This window comes from Sinocyclocheilus anshuiensis, unplaced genomic scaffold (genome assembly GCF_001515605.1).
Source record: "Sinocyclocheilus anshuiensis isolate Anshui unplaced genomic scaffold, SAMN03320099.WGS_v1.1 scaffold1647, whole genome shotgun sequence".
NCBI classification, from domain to species: Eukaryota; Metazoa; Chordata; class Actinopteri; order Cypriniformes; family Cyprinidae; genus Sinocyclocheilus; species Sinocyclocheilus anshuiensis.
The window spans coordinates 255,489-275,452 of NW_015549848.1; the positions used below are offsets into that span (position 1 = coordinate 255,489).

The 19,964-nt window shown below is 37.3% G+C and overlaps 1 protein-coding gene across 2 annotated transcripts in view; it reads right to left on the minus strand.

Moving 5' to 3' along the window:
- Nucleotides 1-5,534: 5,534 nt before the first annotated feature.
- Nucleotides 5,535-19,964, minus strand: part of LOC107660888 (protocadherin alpha-C2-like) — a 43,351-nt gene continuing 28,921 nt past the window's right edge. For both annotated transcript variants that reach the window (XM_016450321.1, XM_016450320.1), the window contains exons 3-4: nucleotides 18,055-18,140; nucleotides 5,535-8,762 (exon numbers count right to left, since the gene is read on the minus strand). In XM_016450321.1, coding sequence (XP_016305807.1) covers nucleotides 8,467-8,762; nucleotides 18,055-18,140 — 382 coding nt within the window. In that variant the 3' untranslated portion in view covers nucleotides 5,535-8,466. The remainder of the gene's footprint in view (nucleotides 8,763-18,054; nucleotides 18,141-19,964) is intronic.

The window sequence follows — 19,964 nt, forward strand, 5'->3', positions numbered from 1 at the left end:
GCGAGTTAAATGAAAGAAATATCAACATCTTTGACAGGATGAAGAAAATTACTTTCACTTAATGACTTCACAAAACGACCGTAATGCTCAAGAGCACAAATAGAGCTGCATTATAATAAAATATAATAATGATTCACTGTGCAGGACCATGGACAGCGACACGCGCCACTCAAATAGAAATGCCATTTTATGATTGAAGTGAAATTAACTGTCTTGGGGATTAATATCTTTAGAAGTTAATTCCATATTAATAACATTGATGAGAATACAAAACTCGACCAAAATATCAATAACGATACCTTATTCTCTCTCCAACTCCAAGTCAGGTGCTGGGGAAAATCAGAAACGATTTCCACTCCGAGAGTGAATCGAATAGACAGGGCACATTTGTTGAAGTTATTATTTTAGGTTTAGTGCTGTCTTAACTCACAGGGCCGGCCGTGTCACCCTATTTTGCATTATGTTGTTAAAATACATAATCTATATTTCACTACTGGCCATATATCCTTGCTGTTCCACTTTTGAATAGAGGAGAAGAGAGCAGATGGAGCAGAACAGCGGCGCGCAGTGAGTCAGGCTGGAATTACATGTTAATCTCCTGCGCCTCACGTCAAACAGTTCACACACCTGCATGCCAGATGTAGAGCGAGGCTGAGCCTGAACATATATTATTATTATTATTATTATGCAGAACAGTTATTATACAACGTGTTCTGAAAAAAATCTGATGAATCTTGGATACTCTGTAAAACAGAAAATGGGGATGAACAGTGTGGATTCAGCTAAATTGTAGAAAACTAAAATATTACTTTAACATGTATAAGTTGATGATAATCATCCAATATATTTTCAAGGAAAATAACATTCTTCACAAAACTCAAAAAGGTCAAAAACGTAGGACGCCATGGAGAACGCGACTTTTGAAATGTAATGTATATTCTTATACATTTTGCGGCACGATGCATGTTATAATACATCGTGTATACGCTCACTAAACAAAGAGTGACAGCTTTTTACTGGTTATGAGCACTCTTTGCAAGCTTTCTAGTCTAACCGCTGGGTTACAGTTTTACATTAAAATTTTAACCCAAAATTTGGGTTAGTCCAAATTTGACCCAAAGTTGGGTTGAAATAACCCAGCATTTTTTAGAGTGTACAAACATGTATTTTAGATTTTTATAGAAATATGACAACAATCACATATCTAACACAGAGATCACACTGTTATAGTGTTTGGGAATATGCATGCATAACTTAAACACATAATCACATGAAATCAGATTAAAAAAAAATTTAAAAATTAAAAAAAAATTTTAGAAGAGAATGCAGCATCAATTTTGTCTGAACCAATGAGCATTAAGCTGTGTCGTCAGCCAGTCGTTTCCCATCATGCTTTTTTATAAACGCAGTCGGTGGAGAGCAACTGCTCTCTTTTTTTGGCACACGTCAGCATGACATCAGGGCAAGTCGGACGTAACTCGGACACTTTTCTAACCAGCATGCATCTCACCGGTGATCAGTTCTGCGCAGATTTTGCTCATCTCAAACGAGCCTAATGAATAATGCTATCACGTGATCAAACACCGACCTCATTCTGATTTGAGGATCTGCAAAATTAAATTACCAAATCTAAACTATATCATTAGTAAAAACACATCTCATATATCAATTCATATTGTCAACTTCTCAGTTTTGTATGATACATTTTATACATTAAAGTTCACAAATACCCGGCCTAATCTCCCACTTAGTTACTTTATTTTATTTTGAGTATATGACAGTTGTATGAATTCTCATTATTTTTGTCTTCAAATTTCGCAATTAATAATAAAAGTATAAAACAGGCAATACAGGACAGGAGAGCTACTAATTTCCTTATTCTGAATTCATAAACCTCAAATACACAGAGATCGTGAAATGCTTACAGGCAGTGGCGCTGTTTAGTCGCACAGAAATGTAAGCAAACTCAGTATCTCAACGTGTGTGTTTCAGTCTCATACCAGATGCTGAGACGGGGGTTAAAAAGAAAGGAAATATTCATTAGTTTTGAACAAGACTCATAAAGACACAGCACTGAAGGCTGAGCTTATGTCATCAGTTACTAGTGGTTTCCTGAACAGCTTACAGCACCTTTTTTATCGACGACACCCATGTCCATTTTGACAGCCGAAGAGATGTGATTATTTACGTTGAATCTAGTTGTATTAGTAAAATTGATTTTTACCTTTATGTATTTAGTTGGTATAATTTTATATATAAATCTAAATTGTTTTGTTCATAAAATTGTCATATTTACAAAAATGCTTTAACATTTTTGTTTTGTTTTATCTCATTATTTATTAATACAAAGGAATTAAATGCAACTAGGCCTAATTTCATCTGTCAAATAATTTCATACGTTTTAACATTTAAACACTTTCATTTATGTACCATGGATGCCTGTAGTTTGAATGCTCATTATCTACAGCATCTACCACATCTGTTGGCAAGAATAAAAAGTGTCTTATGATATGAAAGCTGTTACAACCTTCAGTAAAATTGTCATTTGACCTTTTTTTCCATTTTAAAGGAGTATGTGACTATGTCAAAGTATGTTTTGCTCAGAAATCTGATAAGACAAGATTGTCCTTGTCATTGCATTATAAAACTAAATTATACTAACATTAACTGTAAACTTTTTTTTTCTTTTAATTTAGATTTCATTTTCACATTTCAACAAAATGCAGGTCCATTTGTCTATGTCCTGTCCATGGAAATGTTTTCTCAGTTTTACAGACTTCATACACGGCATGCATATTTAGTGCATCTCATAATCTTCAGTAAACACCTTTAGTAAGCAATCATCTGAAGTGGGGTTCATGACACTTTAAGCTAGTTGCTGTTAATGAGTTTAGCTTTAATATGAGTAGAAGAATAACGTTCAAAAAAGCTGCAACCAATATGTTTTCCTTTGCACTCTTAAATTTTAAACCAGCTTTCTTACTCTTCAGCTTTACTTCCTAAGGAACCCACAATTGTATATACACAATACACTTGCACAGCCCTCCTGTTCTAACTCATGTTGTGATTGAAAGTGCACATCAAGGTGAATGTTCTAACCTGTACTTTTATTCTGTTCCCCATGGTGGATGGCAGTTTATGCAAGAGTTTCATCTCTGATTTATGGCAACCGTTCATTTAGCTGTCACTGTGTCTTTGATTTGCAAGTGCGTAGTCTCAGCAGGATATGCATGCTGAGTCATTCAAGCTTAAAAGAGCAGAACAGAAAAAACAAAAACACTCACCTCACCTCACCTCACTCCCCGACCGATGAGCCCCGATGAACTTTTATAGATAGGCGTCCCATAGGCTTAGCTGTTACCATACACAATGTGTGTACTGCTGAAAACAAGCATAAAATCAAGGAAACCTCATTTCAGAAAGCAGATGTGAATCAGTCATTGATGGGCCTGATTACCTTTAATTAAATTAATACATACAGACGAGTATTAATGACCACACTGAAAATTTACACCTGGAAATAAACTGATTTTGAAATGTCCTGGAATTAAGTGTAAAGTGAAAATAAATATTTGAGGTTTCTAGGTGACTAAAAAAGCAAATCTTAAATACTAAATAAATAAAAAATAAACAAAATTAATATAATTAAATATAATTTAATTTAATTTAAAATAAAAGCATTTTCATTAATTACTGTCATTGGAGGACAAACAGGAACACTTGGCTCAATAAAGGTGGAACTACCCATGAATATTATGTCCTGAGCTCTATAAATTTCAGCAATAGCCTTTGCATACTGTATATAATTGTACTAATAATATACATTTGATTTATAAATGCATGATACTATGATACTAATTTGTAGTTTTATTCCAGAATAATCCATACAATCTACAGAATTTATTTTTTTATTTGATTTTTTTCTCTGAATATTGACATCTTGTCCTGAATTTCATGTTAATGTCTATTTTATTTTAAGTTTTAGTTTAATATCTATTTATTACTACTGCATTTGTGACCTGCTGTGCTGTAATGCAGTTCTACTGCCTTTGGCCATCACTATATCATTATAATGTTGTTTGTTTGATTCTCACCACAAGCATCAGAAATTAGAAGATATTTAAAACACAAACTGGTCATACAGCTCCCATGAGAACAACTCTAGTTTATGAGGTTAAATGGGTGGAGCCTCTAGAACTCTATGAAGTTATGAGACTGTCAGCAATAGTAGCACAATCTGTACCAGTACCGCTCTCTCTCCTTATTGTCACCTTTATGTCTGTTCAGACACTCAATTCTGAATTGAATTGTTGACATGGAAATTCGTCCCATCATTGTAGTAACCATAGAAACCTCCAAGATCAAATAAAAGAGAGGGTACTGAGAAAGAAATATATTTTTTTTTCTGTAGGCAAAATTGCAAGCTGAACCCTTGAACCTCCCCCATGCACCAACACAGACACACGCTCACTCACTCACTTTCTCTGATGTTAGATTAAAGCGGATTTTGAATACATGAAACAGAACAAACATCATAACTTTTTCTGAGATGTCACATGCTAAATGGCTGGAAGTAGCATCAAATCAAAGAACGATAACAAGCAATGCATAAATGGTACACACATTTTTAATATGACCTTCCGTTAACCTCACAGAGGTGCTGGAAACAGTACCATCATTAGCACGAACAGCAGACACTGCTGGAAAGAGCATGATTTCAGAGCAAGATGTCTGCATTAGGAAATCTCTCAGTGAATTCTAATCATGATTACTGTCATCAAAGAGGAACACTAAGGGGCAGATGAGTAGAGAGAAGTGTGGTAAATCTGAGCCTTCACACATACAGTCACACTTATCTAGATTGTTGGCTGAGAAGCTCTGACTGCTGGTCAAAGCTGATATAGATTAAATGTGTGTCTGTGGTGTCTTAACTGCATCACAATATAAAGGCTATATCGCATCGATTTGCTACAGGAGGCCTTTGTTCACCCCCCCGGAGCCGTGTGAGACACTTTTTTTTTATGGATGGGCACTTTTTATTTAACTTCTTTTGGACTAACAGCTTGAAAGATCAAAGACAATTTTTAATATGTGGGCTAATTTTCATTTTTGGGTGAACTAACCCTTTAATATAATCTCTACTTTAAAACTTGTTATTCATTATTTTGAATTCTGTAATTTAACGGACAAAGGCAATTTCAAGCAAACCAAGAAAAGGGTCCACAAAATATATGTGTGAGATTATAATATATATTCTCTTGGATAAAATCTATTTCTGAAGAATATTGTCAGAAAAAACTGACCCAAAATCAAGTCAGCGCAAGTAGGGTTTTCTCTTACTCTCTCTTGCTTCTCCAGACTTCCTTGCAGTTGAAGTTCTAGTGGTTCCTTGCGGTTTGGTTCTCCATTGTACACCAAAGCCATTTATTTTTGGCTGCTGACACAAATATCACAAACTAAATGTTTCTGATTAAAGCATATCATCATCATAATTTTAACAATTGGCTCACAGACACAGAAACACTGACAATATGTCACATTCTTAAGAAAGAAAAGTTTATTTCGTGATTTATAAACAAAACACATTACCACTTTTCCATCATAATGACAAAAATAAAGAGAAAAAAGAAAGGAATGAAGGTCACTAATTCACCATCACATACTGATGAGCAGGTGTACAAAAGAAGAGGGTTTTACAACAGATGAGCGCATTCAGTTGGAAAGCACAGCGCCACCTACTGATCACCACCTGACAATACGAAAGAACGACAGCATGAATGCTCACTAGATACAAGCATACACTACACATATTGTATTTTACATCAGGATGTTTTTTCCTGTTTTTCTTTTTTATTTCTTTGTCAAAGAAGTGAAAGAGGAGTGATAGAATCATCATACATAATTTAGCTACAATATACAGTGCTAGTTTGATCGGTATGTCAAAGCCAAACAATTTTTTTTTTTGGTCTTTCTTTTTTTTGTTCTCATAAACAAAAATGAAAAGAATAGGATAAAAACGAGAGCTTCAGGGCATCACACTATAGAGCATTTACAAATACCAAGGTTTAGTAAGGTCATAACTGTCCACGGTTAAGTCGGTGCAGAGGTGTCAGTATAGCAAAAGGCTCAGAGACGGTACATACACAAATCTCTTGTGTGAATAATGAATAAAAACTATAACCAAAAATAGTAAAATCATAGCCATCTATATCTATATTAATATATATATATATCTATATAGTAAGTGTTTTCTTTCTAGTAAGGTCATGCAGCAGTCACGTTTGAGTAATTGTGACATCGGTTTGAGATGTTTTTGGGTGTGTGGCAACAAGGTAGGCAGGCAAGTGAGGGAACCAATAGCATCAGAACACAGACGTGTCACTGCCGCTGTAATCAGACGCTAGAAGGCATGGGGTGGAGACAACAGTCTAATCTTTGTAGTGTATTATTGATGCAAAATGTTTAATTAGCATAAATGAATAACACTTGATTGTTTTCATAACTGTGCAGATGATTTGTGTAATTTTTTGAGGTTTAGATACTTGTGTAAACACTGCATGTCTTTGAAAACCTTGCTCTGTTTAAGCAACCCAATCAGCCTGACACAGCTCAAAACCAATGGCTGGATCTATTAAAGACAGAGGGGGCAAAATTATTTTTGGTGCTGCTAATGGCACAGAAATTACACACTTCACCCTCAACATCGGTTCAAACTGGCAATTTTCACGGCAAATTTCTTCTCTACTAATCTCCACCCCTTGCCTAAGCTGCACATCTATCTTCTCCCATTCCTCCTCTGTCTGAGAAAGAACCGATGAGAGACCAGCAGAAAATACAATGTCTTATACAGAGACAGAGCTAAGGTTGATTGGACAGTGCTGGATCATTACCATATGACAGTGCTGTCGGAGGGGCTTCTGTCCTCTGCAGGGTGGGGGGATTTGACAGGCGTCGTCTGCATTTCTCCATACTACATGAGTACACCGCAATGTCTAGAGCTAGCCTACCCAGCAGAGAGATCAAGAAAGAGACAGACAGAAGCTCTGTACAGTAGCAATAAAATTCACTTAAAGCTTATAAAAACATCGCACAAAAAAAAAAAAACCCTGCCCTTCGAATTTGAAAAGCCCCAGCTAATATGTTGTGTTCTTTGCTCTTGGGGTGTGTTGGCCCTCCAAACAGCAAGCAGAAGCTAGGTTCTGTGTATGACATACTGAGCTGAGAAAACAGGCACAAAATTAGGGTTGGGATGACAGGGTCAAGGACAGTAGGGAAACTACAGGTATGAGGCAATGTCACAGAAAAAATCATGGCATAACCCCCATGCCTTTTCTATAGAGGGTATTTAAGGATAGTTTATGGGATCAAAGGTGTTTAAGGTTAGGTGAATCAACAGTAATACTGTTCATAATACATAAACATTCTCTCAGCCATCCCTATAACAACAGAGCACATAACCAGGCTCCTGAAGAGCTGATTTTTCATGAACTTTACATGATATTGACTTGTGAGCGTACCTCTCCAACTGTTGGTTAACCAAAAGGCCAACCAGGTTAGAAACATTTCAGACCTGGAGAGGTTTTGGGAGTCACTATAGAGATTCACTGATTGTTGACCCTGTTTACTAGATGTGTGTGTCTAATATATATGTGTACATGTGTATATATGGGACTACTTGCTCACATATATACTATGCCTTGGAGAACATTTGCTGGTAACAAAATTAAAGCAATAAAATAAAAGTGCATTCCATCATTCGGTGTACTTTTTTTTTGTCTTTTTTTGATAAAACACTGTTTTTTCCCTTTTGTCCAGGATGTGAGATTTTTTATAAGTGAAAATGTTTCAAAGTCTCTTGTTTTAAAGGATGATTCTTCAATCCCACACCAGGAGAAGTGAATGAGCAAAAGCGTTAATTTAGCGTCTTCACTGCTTTACATACAGCGGTGCCCAACCTGCGTATTTACACCAGTGTGTGTCCTGCTTCCATAATGTCTAACTTTACTCAATTTTGAATCCCTCTTATTTTTTTTCTCTTTTTTTACCACGAAAGCACATGTGAAGCAGCACACAGCTAACAAACAAATCAGATTTTGTCTCCCTATCAAAAAGATTGGAAAACAAAAACCAAGAGGATGAATAAGACAGACGTACCAACATGAGTCTGAAGGACATTTTAGGCGGAATAGTGGCTGAGGCATGAGAGAATATTAATCAATCATATAACAATTCATCAAGGTGAGATTAATCAATTACTTCATTAAAAGGAAGGGGAAGCTATCTGCTTAAAGCCGAAAGATCGGATGTGACAGAAAATCACCCCAAATTGATCAGTTAGATCCAACAGAAAATGTTTGCTTGAGCCCCAAATATGGATTTTAGAATGAATAAAAACACGTTTTGTTCTACAGACTTTCGTTGAGACTTCTGTCTTAAAAAATCAGCTCTTTCTCTTTCTCTGTCTCTCTAATCATCATCATCTTTCCCTTTCTCCCGCTTATCCTTCTTCTCCTTCTTCTTTTTCTTCTTCTTCTTGGCCTCCTCCTTTTTTCCAAAGGTAATAAAGTCGCTCTTGTCATCTCCATCTTGCCCTTGTCTGATGGAAATAATGGCCGGAGAACCAGGGATGATGAAGGCTTCAGGAGGAACTTCACCGGGTTTCAGATGTGGAGGGCCTCCCGGACCCGGCCCGTATCGAAAATGCCAACTGTTGCTGTCCACTCCAGCACCTACAGGGGGAGAGACCTCTCCACCTTCATTATCTACGACAGAAAAAGAGACCATCTATTACAATCTAAAATGATATCCCATGACGATTAGGAAAAAAATAAATAAGGAAAAGCATTATTTAACAGTCAATGTGGGTAATAAAAACATTAAGAGGGACCTCTCCATGTTTCAGTTATGATAAAGGTCCTCTGGACCCTGAAATAAGCATGGTGGAAGACACTTGTCCCTCTATAAACATAAATTATCTCTTGTCTTCTCTGTGCTGCAGTAAAGAGCTCCAGAGGGCACACAGTGATTCAGCAATGTTTAGCCTGGGAGAAGGAAAACACTTTGCATTTTGATTTTGTATTACAAACTGTGATGCATTACACTCACAATTGGCCACATTTACTTTAAAAATGTTTCACCCCCAACCCTCTCCTCCAGCCTTCTTTCATATAGAGACAAAATTCACCATTCATTCCCACCACACATTTTTATCTTGTTAAATCTCACTCATAAAAATAGAACAGTAGAAAAGAATGTAATGCAGTGTAATGTACTCGTCTTTAAATGTAAATTACTGTGGTAGTTGGTCTGATCTATGTTTGACATCCCCTGTGCACTGCTGAAAATATCTCTCTCTGTCTGATGAGCAAGTAATTTCATTTATAATGACACTGGATCACCACAACATCACCTAATTTAATACAGACAACACCTTTGGCATCATATCTGTGTGCAGGTCTTTGTTTGCACTTTGCCTTTTGTCTATAGCTTATGTTGCGGTGAAGATCAAGATGGATTACAACCTCGGAACCATTATGACTACGATATCTGTGAGTGAAAGAAGGCCTGTATTCAGGATTTTGGGTGTGAAATAAGAACGAGAAACAGGCAGCATCCATTATGAGTCCTCGGAACTGACAACCCTTCCAAATCCCTCAGCAACACAAAAACTAAACGCCCAAATGCTTTGTTTTCTCTCTTCTCCCTCTTACACATACTCTTTCATCACATCTAATCGTCCTCTCTCCATGCCCTCCCATTTTGTTTCTCTCTTTCTTTAGTTATCTTTCTGACATTATAAGGCATAAAATCCACTAGTGCTAGGGAGTAACTAACTAAATAGCAATGCTATTGAGTTCATTTACATTGGTTTCAAAACTGTCAAATTAACATGTTTAAAAACTAGGCAGGTCTTTATTTATTTTTAAGACTACAGTTCAGGGCAAAAGTTCACATCCCTCTTTCAGAATCTGCAAAATATTAATTATTTAGCCAGGGGGTGAAAACTTTTGAACAGAATGGAGATGTGTACATTTTTATTATTTTGCCTAAATATCATATTTTCATTTAGTACTGCCCTTCAGACTAGGCTACAGAAGATAGTTACATGTTTCCCAGAAGACAAAATAAGTTACATTTGATCTTCAAATTCAAAACGTTTTCACCCCCGGCTCTTAATGCATGGTTTTCCTTCTGGAGCATCAGTGAGCATTTGAACCTTCTGTAATAGTTGCATATGAGTCCCCTCAGTTGTCCTCAGTGTGAAAAGATGGATCTCAAAATCATACAGTCATTGTTGGAAAGGGTTCAAATACACAAAAAATGCTGCAAAACCAAAGAATTTGTGGGACCTGATGGATTTTTCTGAAGAACAGCAGGCAGTTTAACTGTTCAGGACAAACAAGGGACTCATGAACAAGTATCACTAAACAAAAAAACACAGCTGTGGATCATTCAGGTAACAACACATTATTAAGAACGGGGTCATTTTTATAAATTAAACTTATTTTCTCTTGTGGACTATATGTAAACATATTTTATGTGAAATATCTTATTCAGTACTAAATAAACAATAACATGCATTTTGTATGATCCCTCTTATTTTGGTAAAATAATTCAAAATAATTAACATTTTGCAGATTCTGAAAGGGGGGTGTAAACTTTTGACCTCAACTGTATATAGATTATTTATTCGTTATTTCTACAGATTGCTTTAGCTGTTTTAAACTGGGAGCAGCTAGTATCTTTGCAAAATACAGTTTAAGAGTAATTTCCCAATACATTTACACTGACTACAACATCCTCTGTGTCACGGTCAAGGTGTGTGGAGGCAGGCAGGATGACGAGGACGACAAGGATTCAAATAAGGATATTTAATGTAGAGACAACAAGGCAGACGAGACATACACACCCGGGCCTCGGAGGCTGGAGGCGGAGGCGAGGGAGACTCCGACCATGGTGACGCTGGAGGAGGCCGGAGCGGGTCGGAGGGCGGGCATTTTTGAGGAGCAGGCACTGGAGAGAGCTCTTGGGCTGGAGCCCTTCCTGGGCTAAACGAAACATCAGGAGCCCTTCCTGGGCTGAACTGGGGATCAGGAGCCATTCCTAGGTTCGACAGGGGATCGAGAGCCATTCCTAGGCTCGACTGGGGATCGAGAGCCATTCCGAGGCTCGACAGGGGATCGAGAGCCATTCCCACGGTCGGGGTGCCTGGATCGCGGCGGGGAATGGCTCTCTGTCATCGGTGGGCCCAGGCTTATGCTCCGTACCGTGGGGAGATGGTGGGCTGGGCTCAGGGTCCTGAGTGGGGCTGGTGTCGTCGTCCGCGATGCCCACGGTTAGCTGGGACTTGCAGGACGCCAGCACCCACTCAACGAAGGCAAGGGGAAGAAACCACAACAAACAGTCCACAGGGGTGTTACACTCTGCATATCTCCATCTTGCCTTGACCTTTCGTGTAAGGCAGTCTTTGGACAGCCACACACGTCTGGCTAGCAGATAATGGCGCAGGTTTAATAAGCTGCATGACAAGGCCATGATTATTATGGTCAGTGAAAGATCCAGCTCATAAAAAGATGATGGGGAGAAAATCGAATCGTCTCATCATTAAGAAAACAACATGAGTCTGCTGACCCCCTCCCATCTACTCTCTATATATCCCTGTATCTCTCTCCTTTCTCAAGGAGGAGTGGAGTGCCATCTTACATAATGCAGAAGAGGAGGTTAGGAAGGGCAGTCTGAGAATGAAATATGAGCCAAACTTCAATGCTAAACTCCTGAAGGAGCAGATTTCTGAGCAACACTGCAGAGCCAAGGAATTATGGGTTTGTTTAGATGAGACCACACCGCTTTTGAAGCAGTATGTGTATGTGTGTGCATGCATAACAGCAGATGACAGCAGATTTGTGTTCATGCTTTTGCTGCATGAACACAGAAAATTGGCTGATTTAACATATAACAGCCAGTCTGAAGATTACAAAATTTTAATCTATAATATTAAATAAATTTAGATTATAATACATGTTTGGTAGCTCTGTCTATTTATGAATCACAGTTCACAATTTGTTATTTACGGTCTGTGTATGTAAATTGCATGTACATTAAATATTTAACAGAAAATGTGATTAACTTTCATTAGCTGTGCGTGTGAATAATAAAGCATGTGTGTGGGCATACAATATTAATTAGATATGTGCATGTGGTACTGATTGTCTGTGCAGAATGAATAAAATCACACTGTAGTTTGTGTCTGTGTGTGTGGCACACCTTGGTACGTCAGGCTCTAGTAATCCTGATAAAATATGTGCCAGATGGCACCACAAGCTTCCTCATGAGCCTGCCAAGACAGCAGTGCTTGTGTGTGTTAAGGACAGTTCTGCTCTCTGTAATAACTGCATGTTTTGAGAATAATGCTGTATTTTTCAATAACCCTGTTTTCCATAAAGGCAGGGAAGAATACAAATACATGAATGCACAAGTAATGCATAAATAAAAGCATTAATAATAATAATAAATGAATGAATGAATGAATGAATGAATGAATTAATTAATTAATTAATGAATCTCAACCTCATATTTCAAAGCCTCAAAAAACAAAAACAAACAAACAAACAACAACAAAGATATGGAGACAAACACCGACGCAGAAAGAAAGAGAGGGATTGTCCTCGGTTTACCCTTTTGAGCTGACTAAAGTCCCTGGCATGTTCTGGAAAATTCCACTAGACCTACAACACAATGAATGAATGAATGAATGAATGAATTAATTAATTAATTAATGAATAATCTCAACCTCATATTTCAAAGCCTCAAAAAACAAAAACAAACCAACAAACAACAACAAAGATATGGAGACAAACACCGACGCAGAAAGAAAGAGAGGGATTGTCCTCGGTTTACCCTTTTGAGCTGACTAAAGTCCCTGGCATGTTCTGGAAAATTCCACTAGACCTACAACACAAAAACACTCTAGCACAGCCTTCCCTCTGTGTCACTGATTGACTAAAGTGAGTGATAAAACCTAAAACATAAAATTACTACAAAATCACTGGAAATCAGTGAGACCTGTTGACATTTTTTATTTGAATAATGTGTCAGCTATATTAGTTTTTGTCTTGATACCTCTGACTGTTGTTTTTATTTATACTCCTTTTGTATTGAATTTCTAACATTTTGAACTAGCTTTTTGCCAATAAAATACAGGCATGTTGCATTGTAGGTACAGTAAGAGCATTTGTGTCAGATTGTGAGTATGAATGTGCGTTGCATTGTGGGCAAGTGTTTCTGTGTGCCATATGGCATTGTAGCTGAAACGAGAGCCTGTGGGCTGTGCAGGTTGGTCCACCTGTAGAGATGATCTTTAAACAGACAAATCAGGATGGGTCACACTCATCCACCCATCCATTTATCTCTCCATTCATCCATCTTTACCCAACCTGCTATAACTGAACAATTACATTCACAGTAGAAAATTATTTTTCTCTCAATTCATATAGCTTTCCTGAGATGACAAAAGTAAGAAAAACTCTCATATTTCTCATTCATCTGTCCCCATTTCACCTGTCCTCATCCCTCTAAACTTCCTTCTTCCCCTTACATACACAGCTTTATCCATTTGTTTTATTTTATATTATGTTCTGTTAACTCTCTTGTTCAGCCACACCTCTCCTCTCTTTCTCTCTCCATTTTGCATTTCTCCTTCACTTGTTTCTCTCTCACCCTCCATCTACTCTTCCAGCACCCTGTTCATGGAATGAATGGTTGCTGTGGAAACTGCCTCCTCCAGTGAAATCTGGTTGTGGCAGAGACACTGATGGAAACTAATACAGAATGCTCTCTCTCTCTCTCCAATGGCCAAATACTTCTCTCCCCTAGCAACAGAAGCAGTCACAGCCCCCTCCTCTCTGCATCTCTGTTTTCTCTTTCACTCTCCCCCTCGGTCACCTTTTTTCCCTCATTGTCACTCTCTCAATCCCTCTTTCCCTTAGGCTGTCTACCTGCCCTCTGTCTCTGTCACACTGTTTCACTCTAACATTTTACCGCATTTCAGAAGGAAAAAAAAAAACAGAAAATGTGACCGACACAAAAACTAAAAGAGAGTTAGACAGAAATAGACAGCATGCTTTATCCTATTTTCATTACTTTAATTCTGTAGATCTACGCTTTGGTAGTTTTGCCCATCTGTTTCACACACAACAAAGAGACAGAGAGAGAGAGACAGGGGCGTTGGTTTCTCCAGTGTTTTGCACGCCAGAGCTCAAAACGAAGCTCATAAAAATGCAGAAGATAAAACAAACCAGCACTACTTTACACCTCCACAGACCTACTGAGCATTTACATTATCACCTAAACTGCCGATTCTCTTGCTGCTGACAACAAAACTGACGGTGTTGTCTGATTCATGTATGTAGTTTTTCTCATCTTATACTGTTTTAAAGGGTTGGTTCAGCCAAAAATCAACATGCCATAATTTACTGATCAAGCTCTCTGTCCATCTGTCAAGCTCCAAATCTCAGCAAACACAATACAAATGGTCCATATGATTCATACGCTATACACTGTAAATTCTACGATCAATAAATCATAGCTTGGTTTTCATGACTTTGACTTCTCAAATTAACAAACAATTTTTTAATCATTTTTAAGTTATATGAGATTCAGCTCATTTTTTTAAAAGCACTTTAATATAATTTAAGTTAAAATGAATCATGTACATTCTACAACTGACTTGAGATGTATTTCATGCCCTTTGCAGTATCCTGCAATTTTTTTAATTATTTTATTGTTTTACGAAGAGGCATTTTATCATATTTGATTCTAAACATCTATAGTTTTTATGTTTCACATGACTGATAAACATTCTTGAACAGGCTAAGGAATGCAAAACTACAGCAGTGAGAAAAGTTTCAGTGAACAACCTCTGTTTTAGTCAGTTTTACTACACAAAAATATCATATAGTTTCAGAAGATATAATATGTGACCAAGGTCCACAAAACCAGTCACAAGGGTCAATTTTTCGAAACTGAGATTTATACATAATCTGAAAGCTGAATAAATAAGCTTTCCATTGATGTATGGTTTGTTAGAATAGGGCAATATTTGGCTGAGAGACAACTATTTGAAAATTGGGAATCTGAGAGTGCAAAAAAATCAAAATATTGAGAAAATCGCCTTTAAAGTCGTCCAAATGAAGTTCTTAGAAATGCATATTACTAATCAAAAATTAAGTTTTAATAGAATAGTATGGAATACACTTATAATTTATTTAATTTAATTAAAGGTTTGCTAAATTTCTTCTTTGTGTTTTATGGAAGAAAGATAGTTTGGAACAAAGAGATACAGTATATACATTAAATAATATATAATTTTCCATTTTTGGCAGAAATAATGTGTTAAAAAGCTAAGCAGCATCTCAGACTTGGCATCTTGTGAAAGATTTGTAAACGAGACAGTGAACAGGAGAAAGAAAGAAAGAACGAGAAAGAGATGGAGGGAGAGAGAGAGAGAGGGCGAGAGAGAGAGAGCTAAAAATCTAAAGAGGCTTATTTCATTCATTTCCAGTCTTTGCTTTTGCAGTCATCATCAGAGACTTAATTAGAACAAATTGCTCTTTCATCACCCGAGTAATTGCACCCGTTTTGTCCTCTCTCCCTGCTTCTCTCCCTTTCATCTTATTGAAACTAAATTACTTTCATTATTTCAAACACCTCCAGAAGTAACATCATCATTCTATCCAAGAGGGTCGAGCCTCAACCTAGACATCCGTGACCCTCACGAGGAGTTAATTAGGAAATTAAATATTCATTAATTGGATCCGGGTTCCTACCTATGACCTTGTGACCCAGGAAATGATCCCAGACAAAATGGTAGAGAGGTTTATTGCTGCCTTCATGTCGTGTACATCATACCCCCACCACAAGAGCAAGTCTGTTTTGAAGTAATTCTAAAATTCATCACATTTGTGTAAACGGATGTTTATTTCCTCAACATAATGTTCTACAATACACCACATCAATATTATATGGCTACAAACACAAGCCTACAGCATGATGCAATTTGTTATTCTAAGCATGTTGTTGTTGATTCTGACTTAAAACGTATTTTATCTTAATATGTTTTGCCCTGATGGTTGTGGTGATCCATTTATGGGCGCTTTAGAGTGTGTGCAGACATCTCTGATTAATAACCAAGACTCTGTCTTCTACAGAAAGACAGGTGATTCTTCAATTATTTGGAGAGCGAGAAAGAGACTAGATGGGCAAAATAGGAATGGAATCTAATATTGTGGATTAATTACCATGAGCGGACATCTCCACAGCGAGTGAAAAAGAATGTGTGCATGTTTGTGTTGAAATACTCTGAGCTGACCATTATTAATATTCATCTCCTAATCGAGTCATCTCTCTGTGCTTTCGCCACGCTCTCTCGGTTGCCGTGTTGTACTGAGCTTCTCTTTCTTGCTTTTGCAGATAACCTCCGCATCCCCTCTGACTGTGTCATTTCCTCTTTCAGCTGATAAACTGGATTTATGCTTGATCTGGTCAGAGCTGTGGAAATCGGTGTCACTCTCTTCTTCATCACGTAGCTGTGATAGGCCACCTGAGCGAGCTAAACGCATATAATCCAACATTAAAACCAGGGGATTCCACTGTGATCAGACTGTGGGAAAATGTACAATATGCACAATAGCAGTATTAAAGGGATAGTTCACCCCAACATTTTGCATCTTTTACTCACCATCGTGTTGTTTCAGCTTTGTTTTAATGTCTTTATACCAAGAAACACAAAATGAGACATGAAGCATAAAATCTAAATAAAAATGTAAACTCTTGTTTAAAATTTAAACAGACTTACAATCTCTTATTTATTACACAATGAAAGAGGACAGTGATTCACTACCAAGCTCCAAAAACAGAAAAAGTGCAACAACAGTAGTTTATCTACTATATATTACCAAAGACCCCCAATTTATCCCTATAAATCTCCAAAATAATGTTATTATTTACAGATCATTTTTCCCTCCAGTCCAACATGAGGTTGAGCAAATGATGATGATAAATCTTAATTTTTGGTACATTAACACAATTTTTGAGTGGGCTGCTTCCATTATGAATTCATATTTACTGTTACTACTCAACATAGCACAAAAAGGCAGATTGTGGAATCACTAATGTATTGCAGTGGTTTCTGAGTTGCTCCCTGAACTACTCAGCTAAGTTTCCTAAAGAAGCCTCATGTAGGTCATATTCCTTATATCCTGCATGACTGCAGCAGCTCGGCTCAGCAAAAGAGGCCAACGCAGAGGAGACTGCAGGGAAAGAAGCATGCAAGTGAAAGAATGATGTGAGACAGAAAAGAAGAGAGTGATAGTCTAGATCGGGACAGGGGTAGATGATAGATGGTCCTGAGGGGTAATATCAGTGAAACTGTGAAAGGCAGTGTTACAGTCCTGCCAGGACACCCAGAGGAAAATTGTATTGCTCAGTGGTTCTCTAGATCTGAAGACTTAATATGGGTTTTCAGTTGTTTCTGGAGGGGAGGTATCCAAAGCACATCAACTTGTCACTGGGGTTCCTCAGGGATCAGTTCTTGGACCACTCATCTTCTCTATATACACTACATAACTGGGACCCATCATTCAGGCACATGGTTTTTCCTACCATTGCTATGCTGATGATACGCAGCTCTATCTCTCATTTCAACCAGATGATCCAACAGTACCTGCTCGGCAAAAAGGTTCTTCTATGGCATCATGAAGCACCTTTATTTTTTAAGAGTGTAAGATGTTTCTCACAAAAAAATATAAACGAGTTGAGTATAGAGCTATAAAGTTAATGTGGATAGCAGCTCAGATCATCAGGAATTTCAATTTAGTTCAATGTCTTCTCAAGGCAAAACTCAAGAAGAGGAAACAGAGAAGCATTTGAGAAGTGAACAACTCTATTTTTATATCAATCTGATTACAGAAACAACTAAGAAATGAAAGATCTCATTTTAAAATGTTTAATTTCTTCAAGAGTGTGTCTGCCATAGAGAGTTTAGATTCTATATCTTACCAGGAGCACTGGAGACGGTGGGCCAGTTCTGAACCAGAACTCCTTGAGCACCCTGCATCACGGATGACTCCTCCATATGGACCGAACTGTACACAAACAAAGGAGAAAGTTTTTTCAAATGAAAACTATTAATTCACCTTTTTTTTTTTTTTAAACAAATCTTGTTTTGATTGAAATACAACATTGAAAAGCTGTGAGCTTTGTTAAATTAATACTAATAAAAGGTTTCAAGATTACTACTACTACTACTATGAAGGATCATTATTTAAAATTCTGCTCTATTTATGGGTTTCCTATATCAAAAACTAAGATATTCTTTACAGTAATGCACATTTTTTTCATACTCAAATTGTCTCAGATTCCACTCTATGAGAAAAGATTTGTCTGTAGATAATGTCCTAGATTATAAAGGACCATGTGTGGCATGAAAGTAGGGTTTATGTTTGACCTAGTCTGAATGATTGAGCGTGGGCATGTGCAGGTCTTCTGTGAGAATTGGAATCTAGAAGCTTGGATTAGAGATTAGGTCATGCTCCTCTCTGCAGTCACACTACCTCTGAGATTAAATCTTACACTCCTGGGCAAATTTCACACCAAAGACATTCTCTCTCTCTCTCTCTCTCTCTCTCTCTCTCTCTCTCTCACACACACACACACACACACACACACACACACGTGTAATTTGTGCAGTTGATCATCCTGCTTCAATTGGAAATACGCCATATTACGGAAGTAAAATGTGTTGCAAACTCCATTTTATGTTGACTCTATATACACCCACGTTTGTGTCTGCATCAGGGAAAAGCCTTAAAATCACCAGTGGCAGAAAATCAAACCAAGCAGGAGAATTCTGTTACTCTTAGAAAAGGGTGTTATCACTTGATATGTTCTCTCTCTTGCTCTGTGTGCAGATGCAAGTGTGTTAAGAAAGGATTAGCTCACTGTGCTCAGAGTGGCTGAAAACATGAAGCACTTAGATTTGTTCCCAAACATCATTCACAACGCCATAAAAAATTGGGGAGAAGTGCATTTCAGAAGGAAGCTGCTGAATGCTTCTGTTGATTTGTATGCTGGACTTAAACTGTCTCTCTATATAAATGCCTTTTTTTTTAGCTCATTCTACATTATATGTAATAAAACTAATTATGGCATACTGACATCAATAAATTTAGTATGTACACTAAACTAATAATTACAGACTTGGTAAAATGGTAAAAATTATTGATTGACTGACTGATTGATTTCTGCATTTATTTGATAAAAAAATACCGTAAAACAATATTATTACAATTTAAAATAACTGGTTTCTCACACACACACACACACACACACACACACACGTGTAATTTGTGCAGTTGATCATCCTGCTTCAATTGGAAATACGCCATATTACGGAAGTAAAATGTGTTGCAAACTCCATTTTATGTTGACTCTATATACACCCACGTTTGTGTCTGCATCAGGGAAAAGCCTTAAAATCACCAGTGGCAGAAAATCAAACCAAGCAGGAGAATTCTGTTACTCTTAGAAAAGGGTGTTATCACTTGATATGTTCTCTCTCTTGCTCTGTGTGCAGATGCAAGTGTGTTAAGAAAGGATTAGCTCACTGTGCTCAGAGTGGCTGAAAACATGAAGCACTTAGATTTGTTCCCAAACATCATTCACAACGCCATAAAAAATTGGGGAGAAGTGCATTTCAGAAGGAAGCTGCTGAATGCTTCTGTTGATTTGTATGCTGGACTTAAACTGTCTCTCTATATAAATGCCTTTTTTTTTTAGCTCATTCTACATTATATGTAATAAAACTAATTATGGCATACTGACATCAATAAATTTAGTATGTACACTAAACTAATAATTACAGACTTGGTAAAATGGTAAAAATTATTGATTGACTGACTGATTGATTT